At 30.6% G+C, this 19,464-nt stretch overlaps 2 protein-coding genes across 2 annotated transcripts; one reads left to right on the top strand and one right to left on the bottom strand.

The window, feature by feature from the left end:
• Positions 1–1,992: 1,992 nt before the first annotated feature.
• On the top strand, positions 1,993–3,990 carry LOC107776348 (transcription factor MYB41-like). Its single transcript, XM_016596237.2, has 3 exons — positions 1,993–2,222; positions 2,425–2,554; positions 3,166–3,990. Exons 1-3 carry the CDS (start codon positions 2,090–2,092, stop codon positions 3,854–3,856), a joined length of 954 nt encoding a protein of 317 aa, XP_016451723.1. The 5' UTR covers positions 1,993–2,089; the 3' UTR covers positions 3,857–3,990.
• A 7,715-nt stretch (positions 3,991–11,705) lies between these two features.
• LOC107776349 (GDSL esterase/lipase At1g28580) lies at positions 11,706–16,221 on the bottom strand. Its single transcript, XM_016596238.2, has 5 exons — positions 15,912–16,221; positions 15,246–15,464; positions 14,045–14,193; positions 13,035–13,308; positions 11,706–12,148 (listed from the first exon to the last, which is right to left on the bottom strand). Exons 1-5 carry the CDS (start codon positions 16,219–16,221, stop codon positions 11,892–11,894), a joined length of 1,209 nt encoding a protein of 402 aa, XP_016451724.2. The 3' UTR covers positions 11,706–11,891.
• Positions 16,222–19,464: the final 3,243 nt, after the last annotated feature.

Below are 19,464 nucleotides of genomic sequence, written 5' to 3'. Positions count from 1 at the left end.
TTAAAGTGATAGTCACATAACTTTTAGTTGAGTGATAAAGTTTATGGCCATATTATATGTTTATCTCTCATAAAGGATTATCTGATTTTAATATGTGGGCCAAGTGGGAGAATGTTAGAAATTACCGTCTCTTCTAGAGACTTCTAATGTGACACACATATAAGGTAATAAACTATTTACCTTGTCTCTCAAAGGAAATAATATATCAGATAATATTATGTAGTTATGCATATATGGTAGTTTCTTTGATGGAAAGAAATTACCATATATTAGGAGTCCCTAGGGAAATTATAATTTATGGGGAAGTCTTTAGGGCTAAAGTATTTGCCTAAGAGTCCCTAGCCTACTTATAAATACGCCTGTGACTCCATCAGTCTGGCATCCTACGATAGGCACAGGCTAGAAGACTCCCTAGGTTTTCTGTCAAAGTTTTTACAAAGCGATTCTACAACACTTGAACAATTATGGCTAAAGTTGCGTTCCTTGTTAATTTTCCGCTGCGACGGCTCTGCATATGTACTAATTTTTTACAATTTATTCACACAATTTAGAACTTGTTTCTCTAATTAAGCATATATAGTGGCTTCCTTGAAAGGAGACATGTATGTCAAGGTATATAACTATCATTATATAGACTATTTCACTAAGTTATATAAAAACACACTAAGTTATATAAAAACTTGGTCTCCAAGATTTGGTCCCAAGCTTCAAAAAGTGACAAATCGAAATGCTGATGATAGCCAACGTAATAGATGATATATCTTGAGGAGTATACAAATAATCAAAGGATGGACCAGGTTTAAAATTTATAGATTTTAAAATGGTCTTCGAATTCATAATCATACTAATTATTATGTTTACTATAAAATATTTATATATTTAATAGATTTGTTAATACATTACTATAAAATATTTATATATTTAATAGATTTATTAATACAAATATAAGATATAAACAAAAATTATTAATTTCGGCTTAACACGTATGTAGTATAATACAGAAATATAAATTCAAAAAGGCTAATTCGTTAGAAAGAAGCGCACACTCCACAAATATAAACATGAAATCTTGACCTCCTAATTGGTAGGGGAAATCTACCAACCATACCGACTAATCAGTCATTGTTTGAAGACTTTGGTGCAAAGGTCGAAACCATTTGTTAGCCACCACTTGTCCCTAAACAATTCTCCCAAATTTTCACATTTCTTTTTCTAATAAAATCCGAGAACTTCTAATGTGTTGAAAAAAATGAAATTGTCAAAAATTTCCCTTTTGATATGGACAAAGGATTTAACCGGGATCTTTACACAAATAGACGGTCATGTTTATTATTTACTTTTTTCTAGCCATATACATTAATTATGTATTGATTATACACAAGTGTATATATACAATACATAAATTATGCATATATATACCTTCACCGGCTATTTTTGTGTAAGCTATTGGATGGACAACTATTTGGGTACAATATATATATATATATATATATATATATATATATATATATATATATATATATATAGAGAGAGAGAGAGAGAGAGAGAGAGAGAGAGAGTAAAAATTGTATATCATATTACTCCCTCTGTTCCAGTTTGTCTGAACTTATTTTCTTTTTAATTCGTTCCAAAAAGTATGATTCGTTTCTAAATTTGGTAAAAACATCTTTTAAACATTTCACGTACAAATGCTGAGTGTGAAGACGCATTTTGGAGTGAACCACATTTATTTGCTTTCTTAATATTCCGCAAAGATTATTTAAGGACTGCATTATTCAGATCAGTCCCATGCTATACTGATACTCCTTAATTTTCTGCTTTATTAATACTAATGCATTTATTTGGCAAAAAAAAAAACATTTCACCTCAGTCTTGACAAATACTATTGACTTCAATCTGTCTTAAAGCACTTGTTTCTCTTCTATTTTTTTTCTTCTATAAATAAGGCTCATATTCCATAAGGACCTACAACTTCACTTTTGTTTTCCAAAATCTCCGTCTTCTCTTCCTTACCATCACAACTATTTTTATTTTCTTCAAAACTTTACAATCTTCTACATCAATATTCCTAAAAACAAAATAAAGAGCTATGGGAAGAACACCATGTTGTGATAAAAATGGACTGAAAAAAGGTCCATGGACTCCAGAAGAAGATCAAAAACTCATTCACTATATTCAACTTCATGGCCCTGGAAACTGGCGAAATCTCCCCAAAAATGCTGGTATATAATTCTTATATCCACCTTTTAATTTATTTGACATGAAGATAAACATTCACTACTAAAAAAAACAGAAATTAGCAACCTACAAATTCTGTAGGTAAACAACAAAATTCGTAGCTAATTTCAGGTTTTCAGTAGTAATTCTTAATAATGAATAATATATATATGGTGTTCTAATATTTCAATCACAAATTGTTTGTAGGACTACAAAGGTGTGGCAAGAGTTGTCGTCTTAGATGGACGAATTATTTGAGACCTGATATTAGGAGAGGAAGATTTTCGTTTGAAGAAGAAGAAACTATTATCCAACTTCACAGTGTTCTTGGCAACAAGTATGATCATATCTATTACACTCATTTCAATCTTTCATCATTAGTTTTGGTCTTTGAACCGTGCGATAAGCTCATTTAAAATGTTTAACGTGTCAGAAAGAGTACACAACTTTTATTTAACTAATTATGTTTTGAACACGTTCATAATCAGCTGTTACAAAGAGAATACTTTTTTTATACCTAATTATCATGTTTTTATCAACAAGTCTCTCACATGCAGACATGATTATCTTTCATGACCAAGCACATAAAAATTTCTTTTTCATAATCTGTGACAGTAACACCTAAAGCACTATCTCTGTCTAGAGGTGTTCATAAAAATCCAAAATATCGAATCAAACCGATCAAAAATTGATACTTTTTTAATTTGGTTTGATCTTAAACCGAATCGATAAAAATCCAAATTACTTAGTTTGGTTTTTTTGGGAAAAAATTAATTTACACCGATCCATGAACACCCCTATATGTATCTGTTCCAGTATTATGTTGAATTATATTACCACCACGTTCAGAAAAATTTAAATTGTTAGAGATAACATACTGTTATTTATTTAGTTATGCTTTCAACCCTAAATTAAAGCTCATATGTTTAACCCTATGTTTGTTTTTAGGTGGTCAGCTATAGCGGCTCGTCTGCCAGGAAGAACAGATAACGAAATCAAGAATTACTGGAACACACACATAAGAAAAAGGCTTTTGAGAATGGGCATTGATCCAGTAACACACAGACCTCGTCTTGATTTCTTAGATTTATCATCACTTTTCAACTCAACTCAGCTTAATCTTTCCAGTTTACTTGGATTACAAGCACTCGTAAATCCAGAAATATTAAAACTTGCAAATTCCCTTTTAATATCCCAAACTGAAAATCCAGAATTATTATTACAAAAAATTCAAGAAAACCAGTTATTGAATGGACAAATTCAAAACTCTCAAGGGCCAAATATTTCAAATAATCAGACCTCTATGTTCCAATATAATAATCAACTCCACCACCAAGTTCCTGAAATTCCAAATTGCACCCCAAATGTTTCATGTTCTTCTTCCCATCAGTCCATGAACGGCCAAATATTCCAAGAAAATATGATGCTACCACTTCAATACTATAGTAATTATTCTGCGTCTGATGCAACTGAAAATTCAACGTTTCAGTCCCTAAACAACAGCAGCAATCAGAATAGTCAGAATTTTAGCTTTGATACACCTTTATCGTCAGGCATTGAAGACGAGAAAGAGAGTTATTGCAGTAATTTCATGAAATTTGAAATTCCAGAGAGTTTAGATTTTGATGATTTTATGTAAATATTTACATTGTCGAAAAAGTTTGTAACTCCTTTTTTTTTTTTTTTCTTTTTGTTGTTTCTTTTCCACTTTAAGTTGCATTTGCCTTTTGTACTGTTGTGTTTTTGGCTCAAAATAGAGAGTTTGTATACTATTTAGGGAGTGAGATAAGATTCTCTTTGATCATAGTTTTTGCAAATAGCTTTCAAATATTTTGAATTATTAATTATTATCACTTATATTATAATATTTTTTATATAGTTTTCGAGTATGAAAATATTATTTCAAAAAACTTAGAGAATCCATGTTAGAATTCACACTGAAAATTAGTCAATTTGATCTTCGTACCTAAAAAAAAATTCAAACAAATTGAAATGAGGGGAGTGTATTATTCTCTTTTGAGTTTATTTTTGGTGCACTAATGGCGTATAAGTATTCGCATGCCTTCATGTTGATCAAGTCACTTGCAATAAGAGCGGCTTAATAAGTTATACTCCCTCTATTTCAGAAAAAAAAAGCATTATTTTCTTATAAGTTATATATACATACTCCCTCTGTTTCAAAACAATTGACACTATTTTCTTATTAGTCTATTAAAGATTGACACCCTTGAATATTTCTTTAACGGAAAGTATTTATAGCCACACAAATGCTATGACAGATGTCACACTATAGGTTTCAAAAGTTTTATAGCCACCAAATATTATAGCTTTATATTTAAGATCAGATATCTCAAAAGTTTTTATTTCTTTATTAAAAACTAGTATTAGCACCCGCGCGGATGCGCGGACACTAATCATGTCAAATAATTATTTATTTGAATTATGTGTCAATAGTCTTAGAATTTAAACCTTCTTGATAAATATAGATAATTATTGGATATAAATTAAGAAACACTATATGAAAAAATTAACCATTTCTCAAATTTTCTAGTTATAATTCTATTTTCTGTTTTGGTACCATTCTCATCGGTGTCATTGGATCCTGAAAATAGTCAGGAAGCAAAATAATAACTCATATCTATGGTAAAACAATCAAAAGTTGAGACGATGAAGGATTCTTTGGATACGACTTGACTCTTGTATTACTACTTGAACTCTTATTTGGTGTGTTGATATCTTTCAAAAAATATTTCTATTTTAAAATTTCAGTTTCTAAAATTTTATTTTTCAATAATAATTGTGTTTATAATAATGGAAGTAAAAATATTATCCTTAATTCAAAAACTCAGTTTAGTCGGGTATCTAAAAATTTAAATAATTTTTTAGCTAGTGAATTTATTTTTTCCAGTATGACTCCATTTTTATATTTGACACTAATCATATTGAACATCTGAGTTATTTGAATTATATATAAATAACCTTAAAATTTAAACCTTCTATATAATTATAGATAATCGTTAGATATTAATTAAGAAATACTACATGAAAAAAAAACTAATATTTTTTCAAATCTCATAGTGATTTATTCAAATCTAGCTATAGTGTTTTGAAGAACTATAATCTAAAAATAGTCACGAAGCGAAATAATAACTCGTATTTATGGCAAAGCACAAAGGCTAACACAATATGAACGACTTTTTGGTTACGACATGACTCTTTTACTATGACTCGAACTCTTCTTTGGTATGTTGTTATCTTTCGAAAAATATTTTATTTTGAAATTCTAATTTTATTTTGGTATGTTGTTATCTTTAAATAATGATTAGCTTTATAATGATGCAAGTGAAGATATCATCCTTAATTTAAAATCCACTTTAATAGACTATCTAAAAATTTAAATAATTTTTTAGCCGACGAAACTTTATTTCAGTATGGCTCTATTTTGAGTTTATTGATATCTTTAGCCACAGATTTTAAATTTTGAATACCCTATATATACAATTTTTTTGTTCTTTGAATCATTAAATGTTAAATTAGTTGATTGTTATTATATAACATTGCACATATTGTCTTAAAATTATCAAGTAGTTTTTTCTCGACACTATACATGGCTTAACATCAATGCAAACTACTCAAATTGCATCTAAATTCAAATTCGAATATCATATCAGTTTGTTAGTAATAGTATTTTTTTGTAAACGACACACAATGTAAATTAGAAAAAAATATATTCTAAGATATCCTTATCTTATAATCTATGTATTTGAGTTGAAAAAAATATTTTAAATCGATGAGATCAGCTTCCAAATTTTTTATACTCAACAGAGATAAAGAGAAGAAGAAATTCGTTGTCATCTCTATTTTCTGGTTCTTAGATTTTCCATACATTTTTTCTATATTTATTTTCTTTTATCTTATTTTTATGTATTTCTTTCTTTTGTAACAAAAAATTAATTTATTTCGCTATAAAAGGATGATTTTTAATAGAAATTGTCTACATAAGAAATTTATTTATATTATTAGTCTTTGGTTAAAATTATTTCATATTTTTCTTTTGGCTTTATCTAATCAACCTAAATATGTACTCACCTAACTACTTAAATTAAAAAATTAAAGAATGTGTAATTTAGATATAATCCATATATAATACGTGTATAATCATGTATAGTCAGTATATCATCTATGTATATCAGCTATAAAAGATCAACGATAAATCTGGCCGGATATTTATGTAAATATTCCATGAGATTTTGGTTACTTGATTTCATCCATGATATGACTTCTATTATAATAATTTAAAAATTCTCTACTAAAATTCAAAAATATCTTATCCTTCTATTATTAAAATTACATTATATTTTAAAAAATAATCACATTTTGAAATAATTTTTTTACATTTTTTTAAAAAAATATTTGGCGTCATACCATTTATTTTCAAAATATATTTTTTGTTATACTTGAAAATCGATATAGAAACTACCAATTAGAAACCAATATTCCTCTTGTTGAAATTCGAGAAACCTTTCACATAATTTAATGATTCAAAACTAATATTCTTCAACGAGAAAAATATTATACCCCTGCAATGATGGCTTGACTGCAGCTAAATGAAAAGGTTTCAACTTATACCCTTTAATTCCTAAAAGATGCTAAATTAAAAGTAATGATAGCAATTGTATAACCAATATTTTGTTATTTTTTTTATGTCCATTTATACAATTTGACTCTTCAAACAAACATTCTTCAAAAAAAAGAAAGAAAAATAACTTTTTTGGAATATTAACACATTATTGTGATGTTTCTTTCTATACCATGTAGCTTTAATTCATTATATATGTAAGTAAACTTTTATTTGATTTTTAAATTCTTTTTTGTTATTTGAATAAACATAGACATGTACCCTATGTATTATATTTATTTTAAAAGAAATTTGCTTTATTCAAATCTAGCTATAGTGTTTTGAAGAACTATAATTATAGGGTTTTAGATGTGAATGAGTTTAGAATTATATGGAGAATTTTTTTTTCTTTTTTGCCAGAGGCAAAGTAATATTTAAATAATTATACAAAAATAACAAAAGTTTTATAGCCACCTAATATTATAGCTTTATATTTAAGATCAGATATCTCAAAAGATTTCGTTTCTTTATTAAAAATTAGTGTCAAGTCAAACTAGGATAATCCTTTTTAAAATGAAAGGAATAACAAACATGATACGATAAGTACGAAAATATAGCAAATGATCTGTTATAACATAACAAATTATAGAGGCGTATCCAATATAAAAGCTATGAGTTCAACTGAACCCATAATTTTCTCTCATACTCATAGTTTTTGCTTATACTTTGTATTTTTGCCCAAACTATCATTAACTATGTTTATATAATAAATTTTGAACATATATATTAAATTAGAGAAAATGTGGTAAAATGAGCCGAGGGTCTTTCGAAAATAGCCTCGGGGTAGAGGTAAGGTCTGTGTACATACTACGTACCCTCCCTAACCCCTACTTGTGGGACTACACTGGATCGTTGTTGTTGTTGGTAAAATTGTAAATCTAAACTCATAAAGTTCAAATCCTGAATTTGCCACTCTCAAATTATACTTTGAACTTATTTACCCTTTTCTTTTTCAGCTTGGCTGGTAGACATGATGGTTTAGTTTTCCCTTTTCTTCTTCTCGTCTGTCTTCTGTCGTCCTTTTTTCTTTTTCTTTTGTTGCATGTTTTTAATTCCCTTCGTACTTAGATTCTTATGGTTCTAAATATGCTGGAGCTGGACTAGTTAGAATTTTGAGGCAACTGAGGCATGTATTGATGTATGAAAATTGACAATGTTACGAACATACCATCTTTACAATACATTCCGATACCCTAGCATCGATCTTTGTTTTTTTAAATAATAATGATGGAATATATGTAGTTATTTTTTTGATACATAATAAAAAATCAATTACAGCAAGAAGGACGAAATAGCCCCTGCTGCATCGAAGAGTATTTATGCACTATGTTCCGGTTCAGGGAAAGAGAGCTCCTGCTCTTTACCCAAACATTACAAGAATGGCAATTCACCTATTGGTGTGTTGCTGCCCTCAACCGACCCGATCATCCCAATCCGGTTGGGGATTTCTGCCTTGTTATCAAAAAGGGAGTTGGGTAAAGCGCATTAATCGGTGTGAAATTAGGTGTAGCTTAATCACAAGCTCATGTTTCTACGATCTTAATATGTATTTACTATATGTGTCAGTTTGCTTGCACTTGTACTATTCCATCGAATACATATTATTTCCTACTAATCTTCGAGACAAATTACTCTATTTCTTATTATTCCGCTAGTAAAATATAAGGTGAGGAAAAAAAAAAGTAAATGAAAAGAAACAAAATATAGAACCTTGATGAGAATAAGCTCCCAAGAGGGAACCAAGCGACGAGTTGACCGAAAATCCACCTCTAATATGTTTTTGTAAATTTGAATATAACAGCCCTTAATCTATAAAATATCTTTATGATAATAGAAATTAATTTTAACATAACGAAAATAATAACTAACTTGTTATAACAGGTCAAATTACATTAATATAATATAAATAACTTACATTTTAGATTGTAGATTTGCTTATAAATTCAATACTCAAACTCAAATGCCACTTAGTTGTTTGTCGTTTCACCTCTCTTTTCAATCAATGATTTGTTTAGGAACGTCAAATAAAAGAATTAGGACACGTCAAACGTTGAGAAAAAGAGAAAAAAGTAAATTACTCATCTATTTTTTATCAAGAAAGTACAAACTTTTCTCCGATGGGACCCTACGCGGCGCGAATCCAGATATAATCAGTTTCCAATGCGGATACCGGACACCTTTGCCTTGCATAAAGGAGCACTTCACGGCTAATTACTAAAATTTCAAAGATATATTCTTTAGAAGTTGATAGTCCTAAAAAGTGTAGCTTTGTCTTTGCCACTTTTTCTCATAATTAGAATCATGATTCATGTGATAGAGAAGAAAAGAACAATGGCTGAGTTCTAGGGTTCAAATTCTAACAGCATTTTGTTAGGGAAAAAATTCGCAATTCTGGACTCATTTTCAAATTAGAGCCGTTTATAATCAACCATACATTAAACCTCCATGTACACATTCTTACAAGCAATATATAGCTCGATCAGCTGTCACCTCAATTATTCCATCGAGTATATATTATTCTTATCAGTAGATGTATCAAATAGTTCAGTTCAATAAGATTTAAGTAGATAGAAAGAAATCACCAAATATTTTATGTCTTATAGAAAAATTTAAACACATCAGATATTGTAATCATAGTCGACTATCGCATAGTACTTGTATAAGATAAGAAGATTGCTAGATGTCATTATCAAGCAAAAGTTGAGGAGACCAAATTAATTTTGAAATTTAATAATAAAAAGTATGACATGAAGTGGAGACAACTTTTTTCTTGACCATATATGTCACTTTCTTATTTCTTTTTGGTGTGGGGTGGGGTGGTGGAGGAGGGGACTAATGGTAGGCCGTAGGCAAAGTCATAGCAATTACACTGCATGCTTTTCACATTGTATATCCTATGTTCTTATCTTAATTAGCATGTTTGTCTTATATTCTTGTCGGGTCAAGTATAGCTTGAGTATTAAATATCGATTCAGACCAACTTAATAATTTTCGCTTAGACCTTATATTTATACAGTAAATTTATTAAATTATTTAATATTGAATTATAAACCTAGTAACTATAACGAGTTATGAATTCGTGATAATTTCAGAACATATAAACATAAAATCCGAACTCCGCTTCTATGTAGGGCAGTGTAAAGCCGCCCTCACAAATCACGATAAAATCTTTGAATGTATTGCGACATCTCTTATAGTAGAAAACTTGTGATTTGCTTAGCTCAACGCAAGATTACTTCTTTCCTAGTAATTTCTGTGCGCTTTAAATTACATCTTGAAGTCCAAAAGCAACTAGCAAAATATAATTAATAAATCCTTTGATTTCGAAACATTTTGCTCAGTTTGATTACAGCTTTTGTACACACCCGTTTCTTTATCCACAGAAAAATTACAATCAATATTTAGAAGTTAAACTTAAAAAGAATATTTAATTCGTATTGAAGCAAGTGTTACGTGCTCAAGTCTTACGTTATTGAAGCAAATTTAACACGTACGTCATGCTTATACCTATTTTTTTGCAACAATTTGCATTTTATATGTCAAGAATTATTTGTGCAAAAATAATATAAGGTTTATGTGATAATACAGCGAAGGGTAAAATTCGATGAATCGACCATGAAAGGAGGATTGTGAGTTGTGACGTCTTGGCCGAAATTGGAGTGAGATTTTTCTACAACATTGCATCATCGATCTAGAAATTAATGACTCATATTCTTGGGTTTTTACAAGGCGTGTGGTAACATAATACGACATTTCTCTATCAAATCCCATAAAATTGCTCTCTTAATATCACGGGAAAATGACATTTTATAGTCGCTCTAAAAATAATAGTCAAAAAAATATATTTTTTGTATATATAAATTTGTGTGGGAATATACTGGGTATGTTGTTGTTGTTATATATAAAAATTACACAAATTATATAAACTTTTTCGGCTACCGAATATAAATAGTTTCTGCCGCGAGCTAAAAGTGATAATATCCCTAATATCGGGAATAGAAAAACAAAGGGAAAGCCCGACATTGTCTTCTCCTTTTTTCTTCTATTTTCTCTTCCTTTCTACTCATCAATTGTCCTTTATTATATTAGTTGTTTAGTAAATGATTCTTTTTTTTCCTTGCAACAGATGGACCTTTTAGTCACTGTCTAATTCTTTTCGAGCAAACTGAAAATCACACAAGAAAATTTTAGACCATATTCTAGAATTTTGTAAGTTATTACAAATGTTAGACAACAACCTAATATTTTTTGAGTAAATTAAAATTATGAGCAAACATAAGACCTCAATCTAACGTTGTACGATTGGCTAATTTTCTAAAGGTTAAAGGGCAGCCTGGTGCATTAAACTCTCGCTATGCAAGAGATTGTTTATGTGCAAGAGAAATGTTTTCACAACTCGAACTCCTAATTACATGGCAACAACTTTACCAGTTACGTCAAGGCTCCCCTTCCTAATTTTCTAAAGGTTATATTTGCAAATTTAAAAGAGCGACAAAATTCAAAAAAAAAAATGGTCTAAAAAGGATATTTGCATAAATCACCCGACAAAAAAGGATGAATTGCAAGAATGGCCTTGGAAGTTGGTGATCTTGTTTTTTTGACCCCACTTGCCCTATGGGCAGAACTTAAGTTTAAGAAATGTTGCACCTCACTTGCCCCATGGGCGATACTTTTGACGTTTGATCTAAAGGTTTGTCCATGAGGTAAGCAGAGGTCAAAAATCAAGACCATCTATTTTCAAGGTCATTCAGTGTAATTTCTTATAATAAAAAACATAAAAACCTAAAGCCCACTTTAAAGTCCATAAATATGTAACCAAAAAACCAAACCAACTGAATTAGTTTTAGTTCAAAGTTTGGATTACATTTTGACAAATCGTAAATTGACAAAAGAATTGAATCAAATACACACTTCACTATTTAATACATGAATGGCTAATCTAAAATAATATTTTCTTTTTACTGGTTTTATATTTTAAATGTTTCTTTTGGGCTTTCTAAATTTGAGAAACTTGGGCCTCATTAATATCAAAAGGACAAACACTATTAATAGGAGGATTAGTGAATGGGCCTTCCAATAAACTTTTTGTCATCCATCTATAAGCAGCCTCTGTCAAATGATAACCATCCCAATTAATATATTGGTTAGGATCCTCACAACTTGTTGCTGGATAATCGCCACATGGAGCAAAAGGATTGAAATTATATGGACCTCCACCTCCACAACATGTTACAAGTCCACCCTTCAAAAATCCTGCAATATACGCGTAAAAACTTAGTCGCTTTAGATATTTAAATCAAACAAATAAATAATTGACATTCATTTGGACATAACTTCTCTTACTTAATCACGGTGGCTCTTGCTAACATACTACATGAATAATGTACCCATTTTGCCTTTACTTTAAATGCAATGATCAATCTAACTAGGAGGGTGTTTGGATTGATTTTTAAATTGATCAAATTAGTTTTTAATTTTTTTCTAAAAGTTTTTTTCAGTATTTGGCAAAGTTAAAAATACTTAAAATAAGTTAAAAATTACTAAAAACAAGCCAAAAGTAATAATCTCGGCAACCCCAACTTATCGCTTTTTAGCTTAAAAGTTATTTCTGCTGAAAAATCAATTTTTTAAGCCAATCCAAACATGCTCTAGTTCTACAGCTGATTAAATACAATGATCATGTAAGAAAATATTTGTATTAAAGGACAGGCAATACACGAAGTATCCCAAATTCTTGCAGAGTTTTGGGAAGGATCGCACTCCTAGGGGTGTGATGTAGGCAGCCTACCCTGATGCAAGCATCAGCAGTTGACTCCACGATTCGAATCCGTGACTTATAGGTGATACAGAGACAACTTTATCGTTGCTCCAAGACTCCCCTTCTAAGCAAATATTTGTATTAAAGGGCAGCCTAGTGCACGAAACATCCCGCAATTCGTTCAGGGTTTAGGGAAACGTTGAACCCCAAGGGGTGTGATGTGGGCAGTCTACCCTAATACAAGCATCGGTGGCTGATTATACGGCTCGAACCCGTAACCTATAGGCCACACGGAGCAAATTTTACCGTTGCTTCAAGACTCCTCTTCTAAGCAAATATTTGTATTCTCACTGAATATAAGTTAAATCCAAGTAAAATTACCGTATTTGCTAGGAGCGCGATAGAGTTGCATTGCAGCATTATAATAATCAGCATAGATAATATTAACATGAGGATGGATCTCTCTGAGACGATGTAATTCCCTTTGAAGAAGTTGATTATGATGAGAAGCAAAGTGATTAGGCCAAATGAGACAACCTAATTCATCATAATCTTCTTCATTCCAGCTTTGGTAATATGTCAAATAAGATGAAGCACATCCAAGAGGTAACACACTTGGCACCATTATTGTCTTTGCCCCAAGCTCCACTAGTTCCTGCATTCAATATAATACGGGATTATTACACAGATAGCCCAATTGATTATATATATATATATATATATATATATATATATATATATATATATATATATATATATGGATTACAATGGATTACAAATTAAAGAAACGAAAAAAGTTATTAGCATTAAGTAAACGAGTTAATAGGTCTGTCATTTGATAAAAAATCTTTGTGAGATTGCTGATTCGATTCTCACTGGCTGCTGTCTCTTTTAATTTTTTTATGTGACGCCTCAGGCGAATCCTACATCGACAAAACATAGGAAAGATATTGTGTATATAAGTAAATTTTAGACCCTAGTAACACATTTTAAAACCGTGTGGTTCTAGGCTCAAAACGAATAATATCATTGGTGTGCTGGGCTGTTTCAGTATTTTGTTTGAGAGTGAAAAGTATTTATGAAAGAATATTTATTCAAGACTGATTATAGTTTTAGCAAATTGGACAGAGTTTTAAAGAAAATTTTGAATATTAAAGATTGATAAGAATATCTAAGTATTCAATAATGGAAAAATAATATAAACTTAAAAGTTGACATATTAAAGAAAACGGTTATACTGCCAATAATTGAAATCTTTTCCCTTGTTTGCGGAAAATATTTTCCTTAAAAAATATTTTGTTTATATCATACATCAGAAAATAATTTATCGGTCGAAAATATTTTTCGGAAAAATATATTTGTCAAAGAGGATGATGGAGCTAGAAACTTACATGAGCACCAGAGGCAATAGTGTGGACGACTGAAGGGATGATGGGTAGAATTTCATTTATATTTTTGCCTGAAAGAAGTGCATGAGTATAATCATTGCCTCCAAATTCCCCTAGAAGAAATAATGAGCTCTCCAAAAATTTACTGCAACCTGTCCAAGAGAACCCAAAGTAGGTCAATTTTTTAATTTCTCCAAATATAATTGGATAGTATATCAACAACTCAAAATTTTGCAAGAGACTTGAAAATATTCTATTGGGTAGAAGTGAAAATGGATCTAATGGGTCCAAAATGACCATATAAGAAGTTTTACGTATAAATAAAAAGAAATAAAAACGTACTTTATGGTCTTGTCACGGCTCAAGGGAACTATCAAGAACTGTCTTGGGTGAAATTTAAAAATAGCCAGATTTTTAAGTGGTAATTGAAAAAAAATTATAGTTTTAAAAGTAATTAAAATTTAACAATTTTTCATGTAAAGATAAATTTGAACGAAAACGCCGTTCAAAATCCGAAAAGTATTCCAGCATAATATACTGAAATTCGAATTTTTTACATGTGAACTTCCAGCATAATATATTTAAAGGTGCCTCAACCTTATAGGGTCACTATCTATCCTCTCCATTTTAATGTAAGTTTTGCCTTATCAAACTTTACAACTAATTTTTTTTCTAGTTCAATCATCAGCGATCTATAAATATTAAGCTCACCTTAAAAAAATTTAGCTGTCTTTATTGAGATTTGTCTGAAAGCGAACAATACCTTCTTAGACTCCAATTAGAATGTACCATAATAGGTCCAAAGAAAAACTCCAATGGAATCTTCCAGTTGTCTGTCTCTTTCCTACCAGGTTTGTCCCCACCCCCAACCCCACAATTATTATTGATAAAATATACTTTTTCTTTAATTTGTTTACTATATTAAAAAATATATTTTTATTTGTCCATTGTGGACAGTAAAAGTGAACGAAGGAGCAATAAAGGTTGTGGTCGAGTACTGACAATTACTTCTTAAACCCTAACCAAATGTTTCGGGTTCGAACTCTGAGTTTGAAGTTGTTTTTGTTAGGGAGTATTTTATTTAATGTAGGACTTTTTGACACGAATTTGAATTTAGTCGGACCTCAATATAAATACCGTACACCGGATAGAAAACAAAAAAAAGTGAAAGGGATAGGAAACGAGATAACGGAATGACATTCACCTGAAGGATTATGACATAAATATGGAAGCATTTGTTTGAACCAATCCAATTGATCCCACATAGAAACATTAGTTACAGTGTCATAAATTCCTCTTTTTTCATAGAATTTTGCATCCATAGCTCGAGAGCCAACCACTGCAAAGTTTATTCCAGATTGCATATTTCCTCCATCTTTAGCCTCCCTTGAAGGTGGTGGAAGAGGAAGTCCATAGTATTGTGCTGTCATATTAATTATCACAATATAAAGATTAAATAAATTGATGATAAAATAATATTGTTAACAGTGATTAGAACTTATAGCAAAGTAGAATTAACTTGTTGGTTCCTAAATTTATCCATGACTCAAAAATGTAGAATTTTATGGATAAAAATGCCATTGGATAGTGTAGGATCCACCAATGCATTTTTGGAGGGTCCGATACGAATACAGCAACGGTCAAAGCAACATATTACGTAATTACCCATAATTTATCCATGACTCAAAAATGTAGAAGCGCACTCAATTGCTTAAACTAAAAATAGTCGGTGGATGTATAATATATGCATAATTTATGTATTATATGTATATAATCAATGTATAATCTATACATATGGCTAGATTATACATATGTTTTAAATAGTTCGACCAACATAGTACCTAATTAATTAAGAAAGTTTTATACTCACCAATGAGATCAATGAGAAGACGGCCATCAGAGCAACGACCAGTAGGACGATTGAAATATGTTTTGCCATAAGGAGGAAAATACATGTGGGGTTTTCTACCAGGTGGATAGAGGTGAACTAAGTTTCCAGCATCAGTAAGAGAATCACCAAATCCAAAAATAGATTTATAACAATTACTTGTAGCAATTTTAGCAAAAGCAAAGAAAATGCATGCAGAAAAATAAATAATTATCAGTTGAGAAGAAGAAGAAGAAGCCATTGGAACTTTTGGAAAAGCCAAAGGGACACAGCCAATATTCTCAAATTGCATGTGTTTAAATACTCGTAGATCACTGGTAGGTATTATTCTGTCACCTTTATCTGTTAGTACTTTCTTTTAACTGTTTTTGCTAGCTATACAAAAAACAATATCACATGGTCCAATTTAATGTCTGGCCATAGACTTTGATACTTAAAAAAATATTAACATATATACCAACTTTGGTCCCTTTTTTTTTGCCACATTATTTTTTTATCCATGTCAAACGGGTCAATACTAAAATACCTATACCCGACCGCACTTTTTTATCCACTGTTGCCCCATCTTCATTCTCTAAGTTCCAAAGCTTTCATCTGCCAATTTCATACCTGGCCCGTTTAGATGAAATAAACCCACAAAAAAGATGGTCGGGTTCAGGTATTTTAGTATTGACTTGTTTGACATGGATGAAAAAATAGGTGCCAACATTTAATTGGATATTGATTACACCTCAAATTTATGTATACACACGCGCTATTTTTTTTTTTGCACTGGTTTCAGCTTTTGTGTTAAAGTGGAGCATAAAAAATAGAGTTAGAGGGCCAAAATAGAATAAAGTAGAGATAGAGTGTCAAAATAAAAAATGGTACCAAATTGGATGGGTTGTAGATGTATTTGGCCAAATCAATATCACATGGTCCAATTTACTATCTGGCCCATAGACTTTGATACTTAAAAAATATTAATATATATACCAACTTTGGTCCCATTATTTTTTTTTAAGGTTTTTAATTTTTAAATCTTATTTCTATTTAAAAGTTTTCTTGGAAGTATTACGTACATCATTCTAAAGTTAAATTGTTCGTAAATATATAAATATGATATTTACTATTTTGGAATAAACTAAAAGGAAAATTTAACACGTAAAAAGGGGAAGAGGGAGTATACATCTTAGTAAGAGTATTTGGAGATCACAAAATATATTAGGGATAAAATTATAAAAGACGTCAAATGAAAAGTAATTATAAGCTGTAACACATAAGTTTTGAATCTCCTTATATAAATTTCTAACTCTGCTGCCGAATGTTTGTCAACTTAGAGACAAGTACTTCTTAAATCTTAATTGTCTTTAAGACACATGTGAACTTTTACCTTTTTAATTATTTTAATAAGAAAAAAAAAGTTTATGTTACTAATGCAAATGGAGAATATGAAATCTTTTCACATGCTTATAAAATAAATGTATAATACAGTAATCCATGTTTGATTGGACGTACTAGCTAAGTAGGCACAATCTTGTCATGTTATGCTTATTCTTTATTTTAACTCATTTTTTCCTTAGTATTATTATTTTAAGCTGTCCATGTGGGACAGAGATCAATCGTAAATATAGACGGTTGAACATACAGACAATGAAGGAGAAATACAAGCAATTAAGAGCCCGTTTGGCCATGAAATATTTTTCACTTTTTTTTTAAAGATTTACTTTTTTCGAAATCAATGCTTTGGCCGTAAAAATTTTAATTTTCACCTAAATTTTGGAATTTTTCGAAAATTTAAGAAACTCCAAAAAACCTTTTTTTCAGAACTTTTACTCAGATCACTCACAAAAATAACCCAAAATTATATTCATGTCCAAACGCTACTCTTACTTCTTAAATACCATTTTTGCTTGAATCTTTTTTTTACTTTTTTCAAAATTTTATAATTGTTATGTCCAAATGCCCACTAAAAACCATCAGAGGTAGGCCGATATACAATGTTACTTATGAGTTCAAGTGAATGCAACAATTTTTATTCAGAGACTCTGTATATACATTAAGAATTTCATTAATTTTTTATAAAATAATTGACTGTGAAACTATTTGATATTTATATTAACTTGAAGTCATTATGGAAAGTTATAAGCTTTAAATCTTGAATTTGCCTATGATGAAACTACCGGGAGAATGAAAGGCCAGAGGCAGGCCTACTTGTAACAATGAGGGGTCACTGAATCCCGTAAGTTTCGGTAGAAATCTTGTATATGTATGTTTCTATACCTTGAAAATGATTATGATAAACAGGGGTGGATTTATAGATAAAATTAGAGCTGTCAATATGGGCCGGGCTGGGCTAGCCCATGTGGGCTTTAGCAATTGACAGGCTGGGCTGGGCTAGTCCGCCATTTTGATGGGCCTTATAATGGTCAGCCCACCCCAGCCCTATGTGGTCGCGGGCCCCCCACGGGCCGGCCCATCATTTTTAAAAATATAATTTTATATTTTTTCTTTAAGTTCTGACCTAAAAAAAGATAATTATTTAAAAGTTAAAAAATATCTTATTGGAAAAAATTCGCAAAGCTTAATAACTTTTTATATTGTTCCAATATATCACAATAAATACTAAAAAAAGTAAAAGACATGACTATATTTCATTCACTAAAAGTCAAAACTTAAAACAAACTATTCAAGAGAACGCTCATGATGCTTATGAGATATCTAACACATCATCTTCATCAAACACATTTGAATCCGCTTGTGACAAGGTTGTCTTAACATCTTCACTTTCATCTACAATTCATATGCAATATTAATTAGTTAACTATTAAAAATAATTAAATTTTAAAAATTAATAATATTTAAATTCACATAAAAAAATATTACCAGTTTGAGTTCGGGAAAACCTGTGCAACCAATTTCAAGTAGTAACAAGTGTTTGGACATTTTCATAATAAATGCAACTTCTGTACTTTGTAAGAACACGCCACCAATGCTAAATGTTGGTTCCGATGGTACAATGGTAATAAGAATGCTAAGTACATCACACACCATCATTGAAAGATCGGGATATTTTCTAGAATGGTCCTTCCAATACATGACAACATCATCTCTTGAAACTTCTCAAGATCAAGTTTTGGTTCCTCTTAGTAAAGATCCAATTCTGACTTTCCATCTCTAAAGACAGTATACTTTTTATTTTTTATATAATTTAAATAAATATTTTATTAGGCCCACGGCCCGGCCCGGCCTCAGTCAAGCCTCACGGGCCATGGGCTTACTCGGGCCGAGCTTAAAAGCATCGTTTTTAAACGGGCTCTAAAAATTCTAGCCCACCCCTGCTAAATCACGGGCTAGGCTGGGTTGGGACAACGGGCCAAGCCCATATTGACGGCTTTAGGTAAAATTATGGGGCACGTGAACTCATGGTCTTTCCGCAAAATTAGATACTTTATGTACATATTCTCTAAAATTGGTATAATATTAATTGTTAGCACTCATACTCCAAGAAGGTTTAATGCTGCACTTGATTGAAGATTGAGTTATTTCCCAAGAG

The sequence above is a fragment of the Nicotiana tabacum genome, chromosome 1, assembly GCF_000715075.1.
Source record: "Nicotiana tabacum cultivar K326 chromosome 1, ASM71507v2, whole genome shotgun sequence".
Lineage (NCBI taxonomy): Eukaryota > Viridiplantae > Streptophyta > Magnoliopsida > Solanales > Solanaceae > Nicotiana > Nicotiana tabacum.
This window is presented reverse-complemented; position numbering and strand designations above follow the sequence as displayed.

Coding starts and splice junctions, on each gene's coding strand:
- LOC107776348 (XM_016596237.2), top strand. CDS start 2,090: ATGGGAAGAACACCATGTTGTGATAAAAATGGACTGAAAAAAGGTCCA. Junction 2,223..2,424: donor AAATCTCCCCAAAAATGCTG/GTATATAATTCT, acceptor AATTGTTTGTAG/GACTACAAAGGTGTGGCAAG. Junction 2,555..3,165: donor CACAGTGTTCTTGGCAACAA/GTATGATCATAT, acceptor GTTTGTTTTTAG/GTGGTCAGCTATAGCGGCTC.
- LOC107776349 (XM_016596238.2), bottom strand. CDS start 16,221: ATGCAATTTGAGAATATTGGCTGTGTCCCTTTGGCTTTTCCAAAAGTT. Junction 14,194..15,245: donor TTTATGTCATAATCCTTCAG/GTGAATGTCATT, acceptor TCTCTTGGACAG/GTTGCAGTAAATTTTTGGAG. Junction 13,309..14,044: donor CTATTGCCTCTGGTGCTCAT/GTAAGTTTCTAG, acceptor TATTGAATGCAG/GAACTAGTGGAGCTTGGGGC.